Source organism: Porites lutea, chromosome 10 (assembly GCF_958299795.1).
Source record: "Porites lutea chromosome 10, jaPorLute2.1, whole genome shotgun sequence".
In the NCBI taxonomy this organism is placed as follows: Eukaryota; Metazoa; Cnidaria; class Anthozoa; order Scleractinia; family Poritidae; genus Porites; species Porites lutea.
The window spans coordinates 24,998,515-25,017,374 of NC_133210.1; the positions used below are offsets into that span (position 1 = coordinate 24,998,515).

Sequence of the window (18,860 nt, forward strand, 5' to 3'; positions counted from 1 at the left end):
GCTTGAGTTTGATTATATTCACATGAATGGTCGTTAACATCATTCAGGAATCACTAGGTCAAGTCAGAGGCTGTATGTCTTCTATATATGGGCTGTTTGTTCAGGAAAACTGCCAGTCCACTGCACAATCATACCTCAGAAATATTTTTCAGTATATTTTCAGTACATAAGCTCTCTTTAAGTAGAATAAAATACAGTCGTCTTCAGATGGACGTCTCTTTAGAACGGACAACTTATGCCAGGTCACTGTCGCTCTTAAGTTTTTTTAATTAATATATAAGCACTGAGACAAAACAGGGTAGACATCTCTGTAAGGAGTGCATTTCTTGGTGCGTTGCCCTGGCTTCTCTCTCCGATATAGTAGAGAACTTAAAGGAGCTCTGTCACGAAATTTCAGCCAAATTAGGAAATTACAAAATGCCTGTTAAATTAAGAGAAATGTAAAAATAACCGCTTAAAACGTTAAAGAAAGGTTAAAATAACATAGCAGAAACAACAGATGCCACGGATGGGCAAAACTGAAGAAGATTGAAAGGGATGGAAATTAGGGTTTTTGAAAACTGTTCAGCCTAACAGTTTTTCAAAGTTGATCCCTGCTGCTTGCAACTTCAGAATAATGCTCAGGAGACATATTTGTTTGTCTCAGATCTCTGATTTTGTCATTTACATGTAATTTCTTTGTTTACTTTAAGTTCCCTAGCGATTGAGGGCGAGTAATTGGCAAAATTAAACAAAATGAACTGGAGCGCCGTGAAACAGCCCCTTTTAGGAACATAATGACAAAACCGTGAATTCAGGATCTTTCAAAGTTCATTGCGATTGTTACAACGCGCTCAATAAATATTTGTCTTGTTTGTATTGGTAATAGCATGATTTGTAGTGATATTTGGCATAATACCACGAGTGGTATTTCGAAATGGTTATACGTAATTTGAGACAATTTTGAAATATCACGAGTGGTGTTTATGGGAAATATCATGTACAATTCTTGCTATTATTTGTTTATACTACTACCCGTAAAGGTTTTGTAATTTTCACATGTAGGTATTTCAAATTAAGCTGAGATACCACTGCTCTAAGCCAATCAAATTGCAGAAATTTCTCATGAAGTAGTATAAAATTTTGAATCACAGTCAAACCCTACTTTACGGACACCCTCTCAATACAAACACCTCATTATTACGGACAGTTTACTTTGTCCGTAGGGAAAAAAAGCTCTTACATCTTCCTAAATTCAACCTGCTTAATACGGACACGCCGTTAATAGGTACACTTTCTATGACCCCCTCAGTTTCCGTATTTGGAACCGCATCAATGATCAGAAAGTCGAGAACGATAAATTAGTCGTCTTGTAGTACGTCCTTCATAATACGTCGCACCAGGAAGTTTTATGCCGTAGTGACTAGTCGTGAAGTGACAGCAAAGAAATGCACGGAGTGTGATGCACGTGCAGAACTAGACGATTGACTTCTTATTAATAGAGAAAACATAAAGTCAAAACTTGCTAAAATGACGTTCTCAGGGCAGGACTAAACAGTAAGAAAACAGCAAAGAGACATCTCTTTATAAGGCATGTGAACTTTAATGATTGTTATGGAACTTACAATAATTCCCATACAAATCCTTATAATTTGGCTTCGAGGAGGCTGTTGTGAGCTTGGGTGCCCTGTGGTCTTAGGTAACGTAAACCTACACCTGCTTAAAATTTGATGACCGTAGTTGAAAAATTATAAAACATTGATCAGAGCTGAATAGCATACAGACTGCGTAATAACAACGTGTAAAGGCAGAATAGCAAATAAAAACGAGTCGGGGGTTGCTTACACATAGTAGATTTGAACTGCTATTCACTTTAGACCTTGGTCAAGAAATTTCGTGACTAGAATTAATGAGATGCTTCTTGCGCCTAGAGAAAAATATATGACTGTTTTATAGTTTTGCCTGTCAAAAAAGACTGCTTTGCAGGTGCAAAGTCTTGTTGTTTTGCTGATTATTCATTACTAGGGAAGTAGACATTTATTGAAAGTAGATTATAAGCAATAAATATTCGACGGTTTTGTATATATCAGTTGATATCAGTTGTACCATAACTCGAATATAAGTCCGATTTCTCTTGTTTTCTTTATTCGCTCGCTTTGATTATAGATCTGACAATGACTTTTTCAATTCAAGACACGGAATTCAAATCAGTGGAACACGCTTAACAGACAGATTTAACTGATAAGGTTGTTTTCATGCGGTTTAATATTATTTACTAAGCATACTTAATATATATTTTTTGCAATAAAAATGGTGTCAAGACGGATGTATACCGTCTTAAACTGATTCTGAATCCGAAGACACTAAGACACCAGTCAGTTTGAAGTCGAATTTAGCAAAACGAAGCGAAACAGCGGAAGGTGGTGCAATATTATCTTTCTCTTTCCTTCTCTAAATTAATATCAAAGAATGCATTATTTTTTTCAGTCATTGGATTCACATTCAAGTTTAGCAAATAGCTTAAGGAAAATTAACATATTTTCTGAGAAATTAAAAAAATTAGAGTAGCAGGCATGAAACGTGCTTATTTTTCTAAGTAAAATTTTGTAATTCTGTCAATGAGATGCTTGTTGCGTCGAAATTTCGAAATCTATCAGGAAGTACGCTAGCCTACCTTTCCATGCACTGGACATCATTAAGACCAAGAGCCATCTCTCATGACACAATTCCTTTTCAAAGTGAACACAGCCGTTCTAACAGCAAATCCTCATGCACACCACTTTGATCGCTGAAGTTGTTGCTCCTTCGGGTTTTGATATGATTTTCTTTTAGTACTGAATTACTGATGCTGATGGACAACGAATGGCAAGAGAACTTGTTTTCAATAATAATCATTTGATACGTTACAGTCCAAAATGGTCGCAAACCCTACGCCTCCGGCTTGACGATGATATATCTCGTCCGGCTGCGCTATTACTAAGAGTGAGGCTATGCCAACAAAATAGCTTTTTCTCACAATAGTCACTTTAAACAATAATGCAAGATACCTTTTCATTTGGTAAAGGAACTAGATCGGCCGCATTCAAGAAACAGAAAAGCTAAAATAACAAGAGCGATTTGGGCTACTCTCACGAGGAACCGGACGAACTTTTGACCGTTTTGAAAAATTTAACCGGACACTTTGGCTCAGTTCACACGGAAGTTTGATCTGTTAAGCGTTCAAGTTTTCGTACGGTTAAGGTGATTCCTTGTGATAGCTAGAGCTTGTCGCGTACGAGACTGGTCACTAAGAGAGCTTCAACTATGTACAGTGCAAATGCAACTGATTTTAGTGCATTAACGCAAACCTTTCTAGTTTGTGGAGGGCAGTGAACAAAGTAGTGATCTCGACTCCTGCGATTTCAGACCTGTGCCCCTATTTCAATCGAACAGAAATGGAAACATCAAATAAACCGTATCAAGAAGCATAAAAAAATGAGTCTTCCTGTACCTAAGGCTTTCATTCGTTGTAGGATGAAATACCTTAACTTTCTACAAAGCCATGCACTAGCTTTAGGTATTGTTTATTTAGCCTGTTTAGTTTTAACTGTAATACTAAACCCCCAACTCAAGCGCGTTTTCGTGGATGAGAACGGGTCACGTGTCATAAACATCTGCGGCCTATGTCAGTGTTTCGGCCGTTGACCGAGAAAGCCTGGGAGGTCTCCGTACAGGAACCAGGCAATTACCTCCCCAAAGAAAACAAAACTCCTTTGCACGAAGTCATTTCGTGTACCTTGAAACCGTGGAAAATCTACGCTTCATTCGCGCTAAGGCAAGATGTGGCGAACAAACTTATGCTGAGTTAAGATCATCTAACCTCAGAACTGCTAAAGTACGCTTCATTTACAAGGTCAGGAGTGTGGCATGGGATTTTAACGTACAAAATCTGAAGAGGTTTACTGGGAAAGAAGAAAAATGTTTAAACTCCTGAGTTTCTTTTGCACATGTGAAATTTCATTTCATATTCGTCATCTTAGAATTGTTTTTCTACTAGGACATGAAAAAACGCAGGAAGAACCGTTTATGTAGAACATTCATTCGGAGTAGATGAATAAACAAAAAAAGAAGAATATTTTATATGACGTTTGTCCTAATACGACCTTAAGTCCTTATCAGTTAAAGTGCGTTATTACGCTGATTAAAAATGATTTGCTCCTTACCAGAAAGAAATATTCTCGTCGCTTGTCTGTTGCTATAAATCTTCCCCGATGATTGGCAACACAGGGAGGATAATAACGGCTAAATCAAATTCGATGGTGAATTTCCCATCGAAAATTACGTGTTTTAATTGGACAGAAGACAGTAATGTTAATAACATGATTAGCTATAGTGCGTCATCGAGAAATCGTTTAAATTTGAGTCTGGGAGTACTTTTGCTTACCTGGAAGAAAAAAAGGCTCTTAATCCGCACTGTTTTTGTTTTGACATGCTTGACACTTAGAACTGAACGTTCGACATGATCGTCCATTGCGCAAGAAGCGCGTGTTTCGTTCGTAGCCAATTTCCATGTGTCAGCGCCGTTTATTACAACATCGAAACGAAAATGAACATTCGAGTTCGTGGAATCCATTGGGGGAAGGGACGAATTAAATATACACAGATGAAAGAATACAATGCAAGTTTATAATTTAGAGCCTGGTTGTGGTATTTCTACATTACTTTTACTTTCATTGCTTGAAGCTACTGTTTAATGTCTTACTAGTTTCAGCACGATAGGTCCGTAAGTATGGTCAAGTTAGGAAGCAGGGAAGTAAGTCAGTCGCACTGTGTGCATGGGTTTTATGGCGCACAGGTGCGATTACACATGATTTTTATGGCGCACAACCAAAAGTCCAGTCGCATATGCGACCAGTTAGTCGTCAGCTTTGAGCCCTGTTAAGTCTTACCACCAAATCGTGTAGCTTTAACTGAGTTGCCTGTTTCATCGGTCCATTCAAATAATTAAAGGCACAACCACACATAAGAAAATTACACGAGGTATTTGACTTCAACCACTACGACATGGACCTCACCGTCCTTTTTCTAGTATAAACTACATGTGTAGGGTATTGTTGTTTTGACTTTACGGGGATTACTAAATTTGAATAAGATTCCAATCACGTAGAAAGACGAAACACCTAGTTATTTCGCAATCATGGAAATCATTTGTCGGTCATGATAAAAAAGGACTTGAGAAAGACCTTTCCAACACTAGTCTCGCGTGTTTCAAAAACACATTCTGCGGAACCGCCCGTCAATGCTGCCACTATTAAAGGGGTACGGCTTTCCGTAGTTCACAAATACTTTTAGTCAAAAAAGAAAGAAAGAAATGTATCGTTATTATTTCTCAAGGTTTATTTTCGTTTTTCACCTGGACTGTACATTTTTTGGCTTGAGTGGACGTATTAACGAAGTGAGTAATATTTTTTAGTTAAAAACATTCACCTCGAATCTCCAACTCTTAGATCACTGCAAATATCGAAATTCCCCACGAATAGAGAAGAGAAGTGTGACGTCACGTTTCCATGGTAGCAACATTTCTGGATTTCAACAATCTTAAATACTAGGGGGATTAAGAAACCGCGTTGGCGACGGCAGAGAAAACGTCACTTATAAGGTGACTTAGCGTTCCCTAAAACTTCAGCGCGATTATTCCTATTCACTCAATTGGCCTAGTGTGGGCGAACTCTCCTGGTATCGAATTCTTGAGAAAAATATTCAAGTTTAAAAAGACTAAGTTGTTGTTTTGGTAATCTTAACCTTGACGTTCTCGTTGCCGTCGCGCAATGAAATCTTACTTGCTTTAGAAAATTCACGAACAACGACAAAGGACAATAAACAGGGTCTGCCGGGGGGGGGGGGGGGGGTAGTGGTATACCAGTATACCCGAAAAAAAATTCGCCAAAATACCCAAACTTCATCCAAATATACCCAAAATTATACCCAGGTATACTTTATACTTGAAATTCAAAGAAAGTGATATACCGAATACCCGTATTTAAGCTGCAATATACCGTATACCCGATTTTAAAAGCCCCTGTATACCGTATACCCAAGAACCCTGGCCGACCCTAAATAAAAAGCCGTATATTACAACCATTGGAACGAAAAAAAAAACAGGGAAAATTGATTTCGTCTATTGTGAACTTTCCATTGTGTGACTGTTTTAGCTGCCAGTAACTAATTAGCTTTAACTTCCTGGATGTAATGTTACATAATCTCGCTTATTATCCAGTAAAATGATTTTCATGTATTAGTGGAGAAGTTAGCAATTGGTCACTGTTGGTATTTAAAAGCATCAAGGCTCTGTTCAGTATATTTCTTACGGTGTTTCTCTGTACTTCAGTAAATGAATGTTCTCTTTTATGCTTGTCAAGAGACTTTCAGCTGTTGGTGGAGGGATTTCCACTTTTGGCGACTTGTAGGAAACATATGGTTTCAACTAAGAACCAAAGAAAGGGAAAAATTATGATATAGTAAAGACGTGAAAGACTGGCTTGACTACTAGTATGCTAGAATCAGGAATTCTTTGGTAGGGGGAAAAATCCATTGGGCTTCCAACGAGACCTTAAAAAATCCCTGGACCAAAGTTAAACTACAAAAAAAACCATGCTGAATTTCCGAGCCTTTAAACTTTCCAGAAAGCATTAAATGATATAACATGGAAAACAACAAAAACTAGGCGGCCGGGATATGCTGGCACTACCACGAATCTTCAGATTGTTTTGAATAAAAAATCCCTACTTAAATCAAGCCACGAAAAAAAATTCCAGCCACATTTTCCCACCCAAAAAAATCCCGGGATCAAAAATTTCAAACCCCCAAAAATCGATCATCTGCATCATTTAAAATGTGGAGTACCCCCTGGGGGACAGGGCTGCTAGTTGGAACATTGAATTCAACCTTGCCTCCTGGGCTTTTTTCCTTGTTTTAACTTACAAAGCCACAATATGAACGTGCAAAAAACTCCATTCCAGACTGATCTCCAGCCATTCCCACAGAAAAATTAGTTGAGAGAAGTTGATCAAAGATCAAAGCATTTTCCCTTTAGTTATAATTTACTCATGACAATTGCCGTAACCTTTTCCATTGATTTTGTAATTACGTTGTTAGGAGAAATTGATGTTGGTCACTTTTGGGATGTGGAAGGTAAACCCTTAAAGGGACCAATCTGGGTGCATTAACCGCTAAAAGATACCAACGTTCTAAAACGTTTAACCACTGGTTTTTACATTCACGTTAAGATGACGCATATGACCAATATCTTCTTCCCCTGTCTTTAATTTCTTCACCCCTGATGATAGAATTTGCCCTGGAAATACCTCTGCTTTAATATAACTGAATTACCTCAAAGCCTGTCAAATCTGGGACAATAAACTCTGGCACTTTCTTGTAAACAATTCTGTATCCACCTAAAAAAAGATATAATTCCACTGATGCAAAGTGCTACAGAGGTAATTTGCAATCCAGGAGGAAAAGATCTTTAAGAACAATGTGTAGTCTGAGTTTTAAGCAACGAATTGAATGACTTACATGCAGGTGGTTGAGCATTTACATCTGTACTTCCTGTACAGCATACAGATGACGTAAAACAAAAAAACAAAACCATGAAACAATACCAAACAGTAGGTTGAGCATGATTGTCACATGAACATAGTCCAGAATAGGACTGTTGCTGCCAGTGACTGACGTATTGTGACTCACAGTGCCAAAGAGATTTAAACACCCTTAACAGAAAACTAAGAGGTCCTTTGTATTACATCATCTGTGTCCAGTACAGAAGTAAAAGCAGGTGGTTGTTCACAGGATTGTTAAAAAGTAAAAGAGTACCTGTTCATAGTTATGAAATTTAAAAAGCTGATGTGCTTCAAAAATGTTTCGCTTTAAAAAATTTCTTCAATTTTAGCCAAAAAAAAAAAGCAGAAAAAATGTTTTCATGTCTTATACACTTTTAACAACAGCTTCTGGCCTGTACACTGTAAACTTTGTTGTCATGGTAGCTCACATTAGTGGGCCACTGGTGGTAGAAACATTTGAGCTTTTAAACCTCAGCTTAGACCTGTTCTCAAAATATATGTAAAATAAATAATCTTGAATCAATAGGAAACTAAAAGTACATGTGAAAGACAGTTCTTTCCCCCAAATTTCTTATAATCTTAGAAGTCTGTCTGAGTCATAGCCATTTCTTATGAACTTCAGAACTCTTTGGAATCCATGTACATATCTTCAGATACAATCGGTTCTCCACAAAAACATTTTGGCAAGTATATAGACAAAACAGAACAGGAATAATCCAGCTGAAATTGCTCTTTTTTCCCTCTTAGTTTATTAGTACAGTCCATGACAAGGCAGAAGGAGCAGCAAGCTACAGAGAAGGGCCATTACAACACAGGAACCCCGACATGATCTTACCTCTTCTTGTATGATAACCTGGAGGTCTGACCCCACGGCCTACAGTATAAAAAGTGAAAAACAATTTCTTTATTTAACCCTCTTTTAAGTTCTCACTGTTTGCCACCCATAATTCCCATTGGCCCATTTGTCCCTGGACATTTTGCCAACAAATGCTGTTTGGCACTAGTGGAGCCATCTGGCCATAAAGAAAGAAAAAAATGCCCAAAACAAGCACATTGCAGGCTGCTGTCCCTGATGCAAAATGACAGCTTCTAGCCATGTGCAGATGAAGTCAAGGACTTTGAGGTCTTTTCCCCTGATGTAAAAGTATTACAATCTCCAGGAATGTGCATATTTGAATAATTATTGAGTTATTATGCAGGCATGAAGTTTAATGCGCACAATAGAAGCAGTTAAAGTGCAAACCCTGGTTGCACTTTACCACAACGTAAGGCTTACAAAGTATGATCATGTCACTACAAAGTCATTTCGCTGTATAATGAAGTGGATTCCCCGCAAAGTTATAAAGTCGTTTTGCTGACTTTACTCGTTATTACCCATTTGTAGTTCATCCTAAATTGTTTTTAGCTGTTTAATACAAAAAGTTGGTTGCAGTGAATCAAATTTATGATGCATCAAAACAACTTGTGGTGAAACAACTGTAATTCAGGCTTTCCCTTCAAGATATCCACTCCAGGGAGTGGAACCCCAGTTTCACCTGATCTGTAGTCCACCCAGGAGGACCCCCCCCGCCCCACTCCTGGTTCCCCTTAGTTCCTAGTGACTGGGGGATATAGGCCTCACCCCCTGGAGACTGATCAGGGTTCCTGTCCGGGGTGGCTCACCCAGGTACTAGTGATCACTTGATCTTGTCTCCCCCCATGAGGGCTTCTCTCCTGGCCCCCTTACCCCAAGATTTACGCGCTCCCCTGCCACCAATATTTTGCCCATTACTTTCCTGCAGTCTTTTCTGCCTGGTATTACCGCCTAGAAGAGCAAAGCGCAGCCATCCGCCGATCGGAAGAGTTTATAATCTTTACCACATTAATTAGAATAAGTGAGCGTTTACCTTTGTAAAAGTTCTTGTTTCCCCTCTTGCCCGTCATTACTCCACGCGTTGCACCTCTGAAGAGGCCCCGAATAATATTCAGCGGCATTGATCGTGTAAACTAACTATCGATTCGAGAAAATTTGTCAAAATTGACCTAAAGACAAGTGTGTTCGATTAAAGATGGCGGCAAATGCTTAGCATCCACGCCTCTGTACGGCAAGCTTGACCCCAGTTCTCCTCTAACAGTCACCGAGGTGAGCAGAAAAAGAGCAGAGAGCATCTAACATTTTTCTCTCTAATATTTGAGCTGTAAGGGATATGTCGACTGGTACAGGTGTTCATAGGAAGAAGTCTACTTCTACAGGAACGACTAAAAAGGCTGCAGTAAGCAGTCCAGCGCGAAAAAGCAGCAGTCAGGGGGGATTTGTGGATCACATCTCACAGACCAGAATCAAAGATGTAAGTGTGCTATCAGTGGTTAGTCTCTCCAACGGAGCGATGACACTGTAAAATGCTTCTACCGTTAGAAAATTGTCAAAAAATTTATTTGAGGTTCGTTGTAGAAGAAATGGGACAACTTTCTCCATATAAGTAAAAGAATCATAAAGCTATTCTGCAAGTTTTTCCAGTGCCCTTGTTTTCCAGGAGAAAGGGGCCCTGAGGCTTTCGAAGTAAAACTTTACTTCCTGGGAAAAGCACTGAGAGGGTAAGTGAAAGATGAGCCAGCGTTTCTTAACCTCTATAAACAGTCATTTGGGACAATACATTAAAAATTATGAAAAACAGAACTTCTTAAGTGGAGTAAGTTACCAAAATCTATCCCTCTTTTCAGCTTGAACAGCAAGTGTCAGATCTGAAGAGACGCTTGGATGAGCTCCGCAAAGCTAAGAATACTACCATCGTTAAAAAGGACAAAGAATATATAACTACAGGGGCAGCTCAGTCTCCCCATAACAATTCAACTACAGCAAACTGTGTATCTGACCAAAGAGCCCCCTCTGTGGATACAGCAAATGAAGTAAAACTACAACAAAGTAAACAAGAGATTAAGACATTACAAGACAATATAGCTGCTATGAAAGAGCTGCACAGAGTAGAAATAGAGGAACTAAAGAATGAGATAGAGAAACAGGTACAGTAACTGTTTCTGTGAATTATTGAGTTCACTTCATATAAGCTCATTTAGGGGCTGCGGGAACTCCCTCATTTGGCCTATATGGTTATGTGCCACTGAGCAGGGTATGAATTTTAGGGTCTTGAGTCTAAAAAGGTATACAAATATTATTTAGCATCTTGAACAGGTTGTCTTTTTTGAGCGGAATCCTTTAAAAGAGTGTGGAGGTAATCAATGATTGGTGTACATTGTGGTACCAACAATTTTTTGTCAAAGTTCTAATTCCTTGATGTTGGTTTGAAAAGCTTAACTGTCCTCCAGATTTATTTTCCTTTGCCTTAAAAAAAAAAAAGAAAAAAACCGTCACCTACTATGCAGGCTACTAAGCTAAGAGAGAAGCCCAGTATCAATACAATTTTCCTGGCCTCTGGCCACATTTTTGACCTAACAATAGGGGGTTAGAGCCTGCTCCCCCTGACCCCTCCCCCAGCAACTGCAAATGTCTTGAATGTTGTTAGGAAATGTTTTGACTGTGTACCCCTTGATGTTGATCAACCAATGCCCATTATTGTTCTCTCCAGGCTAGACAGTCTGAGTCTGACTTTGCTTCTGACCTTGAAAACTTAAAGAAACAAAACAGAGAACTTAAGGAGGAAAATGAACTGCTCAATGCTAAGACAGTGACTTTACAACTACGAATTGATGATCTGTTAGAAGAGCTGAGTAAGAAGGAGGCTGAGTGGTGTTCTAAAGAAGAAAAACTAATTTTGGAGGTACAGTCAAATGCTGAAACACTGCTTTTAGACACCCGCTTAATACTGACACCTCATTATTATGGACAGTTTGCTTTGTCCCTAGGGAAAGAAATCCTTACATTTTCTCTAAATTCAACCTACTTATTACAGACACTTTCTATGGCCCCCTCAGTGTCCATATTAACTGGGTTTGACTTTGCAAAACAAATATGCGATATTAAACAGTAAGGGGTGGGAGCCCTGGAGAATATGTGGGAAAGGAAGTGTACAGGAGACGGAGTAGGCAAGAGTGGGAGGTCGAAGTTTTAAAAGGGTGGAGAGTGGGGGAAATAGGAGAAAATTTCACAACCATGCTCAGCCAGGGGTTTCAATAACCACCTACGACCGACGAAACACGTTGGCTACTTTACTCAGAACAGTCGGCTACTTTTTTCCTCAAAAAAGAAGGAACTAATTTTAATAATGTCTTGAACAAAAATTATATCATAAAATCCGGATTAAACATTATGATATGCTTTCAATGGCCCCTTGATGATACAGTCAGTTACTCTATTCAAACCTGCTGGCTACTTCAATTATTATTGAATTGCGAACATTTAAAAATGTTTACAATCAAAAAACGGCTTGAGGGAGGAAGCAGAGAAAAATGGGGCAAGAGCCGGGAATGCAAGAGAGGTCCCCCTCCCTGACCAAGCTTGTGCAGTCAAGATGGCTGAATATTGACCAAGTTCTTTCTTTGCATATTCCATGAACAGTCAACGTCGATAAAACTGCAAAAGAGAACGAGGTCAATGTCCAACCATCTCGAACGGACAAGCTTGGTTACTAAAGTATTTGTTAAATGGCTAGGGGAACTTTTTCTTGCACGAACTAAGGGAGAAATCTTGAGTGGGCAAGGTAGGCCTATCTTGCTCACTTTTAACTCAGGATTTGCTTTATCACATGTGTCATCAAGCCTGCTCGCAAAACCAGCCATATAGCAGGGGAACCCAACGACTGATTTCTGTAAAATATCTGTTGGGAGTAGCAGATATTGCCAGGAATTTTCTATCACTTGAGGACGGCTAAAAATATCTGCAAAATGACCGTTCCATTCATGTACAATTTTCGAAGCTTATCTAATAAATGCCCTACGATTTTCTGAAGTGTATTTTTCCATATTTCACTCCCCGTACCTAACTTAGATATGGTACTTTCGGATTCAATTCCAGGACATTTCGTGAACATTTGACAATTTAAATGAAATTGAATAAGGTCGATAAAGTTTGAGACAGTTCAAATTCACTTTAATGACGTTTTTCAAGGTGCAAAGAAAATCATTTTTACAGCTTGCCATTGGGGCAAGCCGAAGCTAGCATTTACTAGCCCAGACGTCATTTCAACTAGCCCCAAAAGCTTTTCATCGAGCAGAATTGATTTCACACTTCTTCTGTTATTCGAATTCCTCGAAGAACATCACTTGCCCGTCGGGCAAGTTAAAAACAGATTTCACTAGCCCGATAGCAAAATCCACTATCCCCGGGCTATCGGACACTACTTTCTTTGTGCGCTGGTTTTCGGTTTGTTGGCAGCCAGAAATTTTGCTACTATGGCAACTTGACGTAACGTTTTTTCTTCCCTATAGCCAATGAAAGAAGCGATAGCATCTCTAAAACAGTCCCATAATGCAATTAGCCATAACTCGCGCAACCTGAAAATGGCCACCGGTTGTGAGTCATGTTTGGCGTGACAAATCTTTTATAAAATGAAATAAAAAACGTGATGAGAGCAGTTAAGAGTAGGTTGAATCAGTGAAACTGCGTCCACATCTAAGCTTTATGATTTTCAGGTTAAAACATCGTGGGGTGAGAAGTACCAGAAGTGGATGGCGCAGACTGAACAAAAGATAGAGGAACTACAAACAGCCAACAACTTCTTGTAAGACTGCCCTAGATGTAATTCCCGTTCACACTCTCAAACTGAGCCTGATTTCAGTCCCTTGGCATTGTGTTATATCAAGGCCCCACTGTGTTAGCAGTGAGCGAAGAAACGAGATAAAACGTCGGAGAGGGGGAGGGGTGGGGTGGAGAAGAGAAACGGTTACTGCAATTTTTCTGGCTGCACGTGTCCAAATAACTTAACCAAGCACGAGAATCTTCTTTTTAAAATATACACGTATCAGTTTATGGCGTAGAGGTAATTTAGCCATAAAAGGCTCAGATCTTAACGACTATACATACAGTTACACCGTGATTATTTCCATACTGCAAGCTTTTGTTATTTTTCAGAAAAATGCTCCTGGAAAAAGAAAAACCTGACAGGAGTTAAGGCTCAAAGAAGAGCAGTAGATGCGGTTTCGCCTTATCTATGATGGAACGATGCTGTCCAAGATACTACAGACCGATGAAACTGCTGGAGGTAGAGTAAAGGAGGAATTGTTCCGCGGGAGACTGAGTCAATGCTAGGCTCCATTTCCGCCGATCTCTCGGGTCAGGACCTCCCCCACGGGTGGCCCAACCTAAAGCTGTGAGTCACTGGAGATGATATTGCAAAATTGCGGTCATAGCGAAAAAATGTAGGAGTTTGTATGGCGATATTGAGAAGGGGCAGCGTGGCCGAGTGGCAAGCGCGTCGGACTCGCTATCCGGCGGTCCCGGGTTCAAGTCCCGCTCTGGCTTCTTGCTGGATTTGCCCTCGGTCGTTCCGAGTTCCAATCCTCGGCCACACTTGTAAATGGTTAACTGGCTGTCTCCTGCAATTTGAGATTTTTAATCCTTTCATGTTCTATTTGAATTAGTTGTTTCTAAGTATCTGAGTTGGGTGCCTGTAAACTAGCTGGATAAGCTAAGTGAACTTCCACTGTGAACTTCCACTTTTATTTTTTAACGCTACGCTGTAGAAAACGTAAAAACTATAAAATTATCAATAAAATCACCTTATATTACTTCTATGATGTATTTCTTGCTGTCTGTACCGTTACTTTCTCAAAACTACCAAGGGAGCTAAAACTCACAAAAAAACTAAGCGTCGAACCGGGAAAGTAAGGGCACAGAAAGAAAGTAATACACCATGGAAGTAAGATAAGGTATTTTCAATGAGGAATCGAATTTACAGTTTTTATGTTTTTCTAAAGCATATCGTAAATATAACCATACAAGCTCTTTCATTTTCGCCATTACCGTTATTTCACATTATTATCTTCAATGACTGACAGCTCAAGCTTGGGCCACCTGTGCCTCCCCAAGGGGGAAAAAGTCATTTCAAAATGAACTCTCGTAACTGTCCGTTGCCAGTGAACGGGGATCAAGCCGAATGCATAAAACTTTATTTGAATCTCGTGAAAACGAATCTTGGTTTTCTTGCCTTTTTCAGAGGCTCAGAATTATATTTTTTACGTTGAAATGCAAAGGGAGCTTTTATCGTCGGATATTTGACCAACACCGACACACCTCATTAACTCTGGAAAAACTCCTGCATGGACAGGAGCTGAGGAAAACACGCAAACTTAGAACTTAACAAATCCTCTGGTAAGTTGTTCTGCTTCCGAATAAGAATTCTCGAATTGGATATTACAATACATGACTGTTTAAATATGTGAATAACAGTACACAATGAATGAGTTTTTAGAGGGCAAAACAAGAAAAATGTTAAAAATGGCCAAATTAACTATTGGAGAGTTATTGAACGTCAACCCTGTAAACAGTTTGCTCAAAGCTTTTATTGGAGATCTTTAGTAGCTGCCTACGTCTTGAACTCATAACCGTGTATACCAGTAGTAAACATATGTGGTGGGACAAATCCTAGGGCAGAATAATACCGGTAATGTATTCCCAAAATAGCCTTAAACGTTGATTAGCAATTTTGCCACCCCAAGCCAACTAAAGGACAAAATGAGCTTATGATACGCACGTAGACGTAGAAAAGAATGCTACTAAAACGATATAAAATAGCGGGATTTAGCGAAAAAAAAATTTTTAACATTTTTTACTTCAATCTCTATCAACACTTACACAAACATAAAAAAATTGCGATACTTTACAATAAATTCCAGTATATTGTATTACAGTCTTGCTACAAAAGTACAAGAAAATGCGAGTCTAATGTTGAGTATAACCTCACTAGTTGAATTGAGATATAGCTAGCGAACAAACTTCTTCTCAATTAAAGGTTTCCATTTATTATAATAATATTCAGGTGAAATGACGCTTACTACAATTTGCTTTATTTACCACTATAGTTAGATAAAAACTTAATAACAAAGGCTCTTCTGTGATATTGCAGCAGTAGATATAATATTTCGCAAGTAGTAAGAGATGATTAGTTAACTTATTGAGGTGGTTGTTACCAATAATACCATACAAGATATTGATGGTTGATAGTTCTAGCCCTATTGAAACGTGAGACTTGTACCAGTACAGGAAAGCTTCCCAGAAGTCTGAGACGAATTGTCAAGAGATTAGCATGCGCATCTCCAAGGATAGAAGATGTTAGGCGAAGGCCGTGTCTGTGGAGTAGACACATACATGTGATTCTTCAAGGCATATAGCTTTCCATGATTCTCCTCCCATCGGTTCTAAGTTTGTTCCTTTTTTTATTTACAAAGAGGGCGGCTGGCAACGAGACACAGACGTTTACGTCCCGAGCAGCTTTGTCCAACTCCTCTCCCAGAAATCCAATTTCTCAAGAATACAAAAATATACCGTTTGAATACACCGTTTAAATCGTCCAAAGATGACCAAATATTTCTTCTATACCGTTATTTCGACCTTCACAAGCCCAACCAGGCCGATAGAAATTGTTTTTCCCCTACATAACAAACTTTGAAAAAGTTCCGTCGAACGACCAGAATCGAAATGCCGCACATGCGTATCACAGTCCCGTCAAAAATAATGCAATACTTTACAGGTAACCAATGCAGGGCTCTATTAAAAAGTATTGGTGTAGCATGACAAAATTTGGTGTAACACGACAGAAGAAGCTTTTTTTTCTTAATCTAACACAGAAGACATCCTAAATCCCTTTCGCCTCTATAATCATTCTCTTATAGAAGCTTCAGTGAATTTAACTGAAGTGTTCGCATAAACTCTGACGAACTAACCGCCATTACTTCTGACTAGTCATATTAGTTTGCAGGAGAGGAGGACAGGGGCGTGGGAGCCCGGGAGAATAAGGGGCGGGAGGTGGGAAGCGGGAGAAATAAAGGGAAATAATTATGCAACAATTAAAACTTAATGACTCGTCCCAAGGGAAACAGTTAATTTTGTTTCCCGAGAACCTCAATGAAATTCGAGGGAAACAAATTTTCCCGAGGGACCAGACTTTAAGGGCTCTGTTATATAGCCCACGAAGAAAAACAGTGCACTGTTATCCTGTGACGTCATACATTTGGTAATGTTGCCCGCTCAGAGATTTTGGCGGGAAACGGTTTCATTGTTAGATGTCATGTGACCTTGAAGTAACCAATGTGAGTGGGCGATGTTAGGGAAAAATTTCCAGCTATTATATATGATAATGCTTCATATTTCGCAATAAAAAAAGAGCTGAAAGAAACAGAAGTCAAAGAAAGGGTCGGGAGCCAGCCGTAGCCTGGATTGAAAGGAATGGGAGGCGGGAGATTTGGATCCACCTGTCCCCCCTAGTTCACACCCTTAATCTACTTAAGCATGCAACAAGGACAATGTAGTAGGCTGATTTAGCAAGAGAACGGGAACGTCACTTGACGACGGAAAAGAGCACGGAAAGGACTAGACTCGACTTCCGGTGCCCGATTTGCCGCTCTGTCATTGGTCAAGCAAGTTGTTTGATTTGCGCGCGCCACCCAGTCAACTGACGTTCCTTTTCTGTTGCTAAATCAGCCTAGTGTTCAGCAACTTCAACGACCCAAAATAAAAGAACTATATCAGCCTAAGAATATTAGCCTGATCGACTTTAAGAGAAGTTCAATACGTTTCTGGTTATTACCACTTAATGAGAGGTCATTCATGTAAAACGAATTCATCAAAGCAACCGTTGAAAGATTTTGAATGAAAGCTCAGGATCTTGCAAAGTTACATACAGCAATTACAAAGACCAACTCAACAAAGAAAAAAAATTAGTATGTGTTATGGTGAACTTCTACGGTCGCGTAATTTTTCCGTGCGTACATATGTAAATAGTACCACGGTACTGTCTTAAGTCATTTTCCAAAGCCCTGCACGCCATCATCAATCGCTGTTGTTTAGTATTTCTGACCTCTATGTATGAAGTGCTCAGTAACTCCATTTATCCTTGCATGTGTTTATACATGTGATAAAGATATCCACAATGATCGTGGCAGTATTCATCACACATCCAGCAAGTGAATCTTTCCTTGTCTCTAGCAGATCGTTTCTCGCAATCATGTCTCCTCAGAGCATTGTCATCAGTGAAATCTTTACCACATGATTCACATTTGTGCGGTGAATCAGAATGGAATTTTCTTTTGTGATAAAACAATGTCTGTTTCCGGGTGAAACATTTGTCACACTGAGTACACTTGAAGGGTCTTTCTCCACTGTGTATCCGCAAATGGACTTGTAAGTGAGATGAGCTTCGGAAACACTTTTTACACCGAGTGCATTTAAAGGGCGTTTCATTGGTATGTATTAACATGTGTCTTTTCAAGTGTGATGACCGTATGAAAGACTTTTCACACTGAGTACACTTGAAAGGTCTTTCTCCACTGTGTATCCGCAGATGGTCTTGCAAGTGAGAAGACTTTCTGAAACATTTTTTACACCGAGTACATTTAAAGGGCCTTTCATTAGTATGTATTAACAAGTGTCTTTTCAAATCTGATGATTGTCTGAAACTCTTGTCACACCGAGTACATTTGTGGGGTTTTACTCCGTTGTGTACCCCAAGGTGATAGTTTAAACCGGAAGAATGTCTGAAACACTTGTCACAATGACTGCACTTGTAGGGTTTTTCTCCGTTGTGTACCCTACGGTGATACATTAATCCTGAAGAATGTCTGAAACACTTTTCACACCGAGTACATTTGTAGGGTTTTTCTCCACTGTGCATCCGCAGATGGTTTTGCAAGTGATATGACCTTCGGAAACATTTTTTGCACCGAGGACATTTGAAGGGCCTTTCATTAGTATGTATAAACAAGTGCCTTTTCAAATTTGTTGACCGTCTGAAACACTTGTCACACTGAGTACATTTGTAGGGTTTTTCTCCACTGTGTATCCGCAGATGGTCTTGTAAGTGGGATGACTGTCGGAAACAATTTTTACAGAGAGTACACTTGTAGGGCCTCTCATCACTGTGTACTTTGAGGTGCTGGCTGCACTTGAACGACTTTCCACGAGTCCTCTTCTCTGCGGCCATGTCTGGCAATTTAAAGGCAAGAAAAACAGAAGGTTTCGATTGAGTTTTTAACGGTTGGTTGTGTGGGTTACCTGTCAAAATGCCGAATTTTTGGAAGCTGGAGAGTCAACTATATGTGTGTTCGACTAAGAAAACTAAAAAAATAATTTGCAAGAGTTCCAAATAAATATTCCTTTTCCATTATATCATTCAGTCTATCAATCTATCCTGGTTA

General features: G+C 39.4%; 3 protein-coding genes across 3 annotated transcripts; 1 reads left to right on the plus strand and 2 right to left on the minus strand.

Moving 5' to 3' along the window:
- Positions 1-4,741: 4,741 nt before the first annotated feature.
- On the minus strand, positions 4,742-9,647 carry LOC140950383 (large ribosomal subunit protein mL41A-like). The gene is made up of 4 exons (XM_073399597.1): positions 9,464-9,647; positions 8,413-8,451; positions 7,348-7,412; positions 4,742-6,442 (listed from the first exon to the last, which is right to left on the minus strand). The coding sequence occupies exons 1-4, from the start codon at positions 9,549-9,551 to the stop codon at positions 6,323-6,325; spliced, it is 312 nt and encodes a 103-aa protein (XP_073255698.1). The 5' UTR covers positions 9,552-9,647; the 3' UTR covers positions 4,742-6,322.
- Positions 9,648-9,744: 97 nt separating this feature from the next.
- Positions 9,745-14,041, plus strand: LOC140950931 (uncharacterized). Its single transcript, XM_073400145.1, has 5 exons — positions 9,745-9,904; positions 10,278-10,577; positions 11,141-11,332; positions 13,143-13,231; positions 13,582-14,041. Exons 1-5 carry the CDS (start codon positions 9,764-9,766, stop codon positions 13,619-13,621), a joined length of 762 nt encoding a protein of 253 aa, XP_073256246.1. The 5' UTR covers positions 9,745-9,763; the 3' UTR covers positions 13,622-14,041.
- Positions 14,042-17,506: 3,465 nt separating this feature from the next.
- Positions 17,507-18,463, minus strand: LOC140950946 (uncharacterized). The gene has a single exon (XM_073400160.1). The coding sequence runs from the start codon at positions 18,335-18,337 to the stop codon at positions 17,555-17,557; it is 783 nt and encodes a 260-aa protein (XP_073256261.1). The 5' UTR covers positions 18,338-18,463; the 3' UTR covers positions 17,507-17,554.
- Positions 18,464-18,860: the final 397 nt, after the last annotated feature.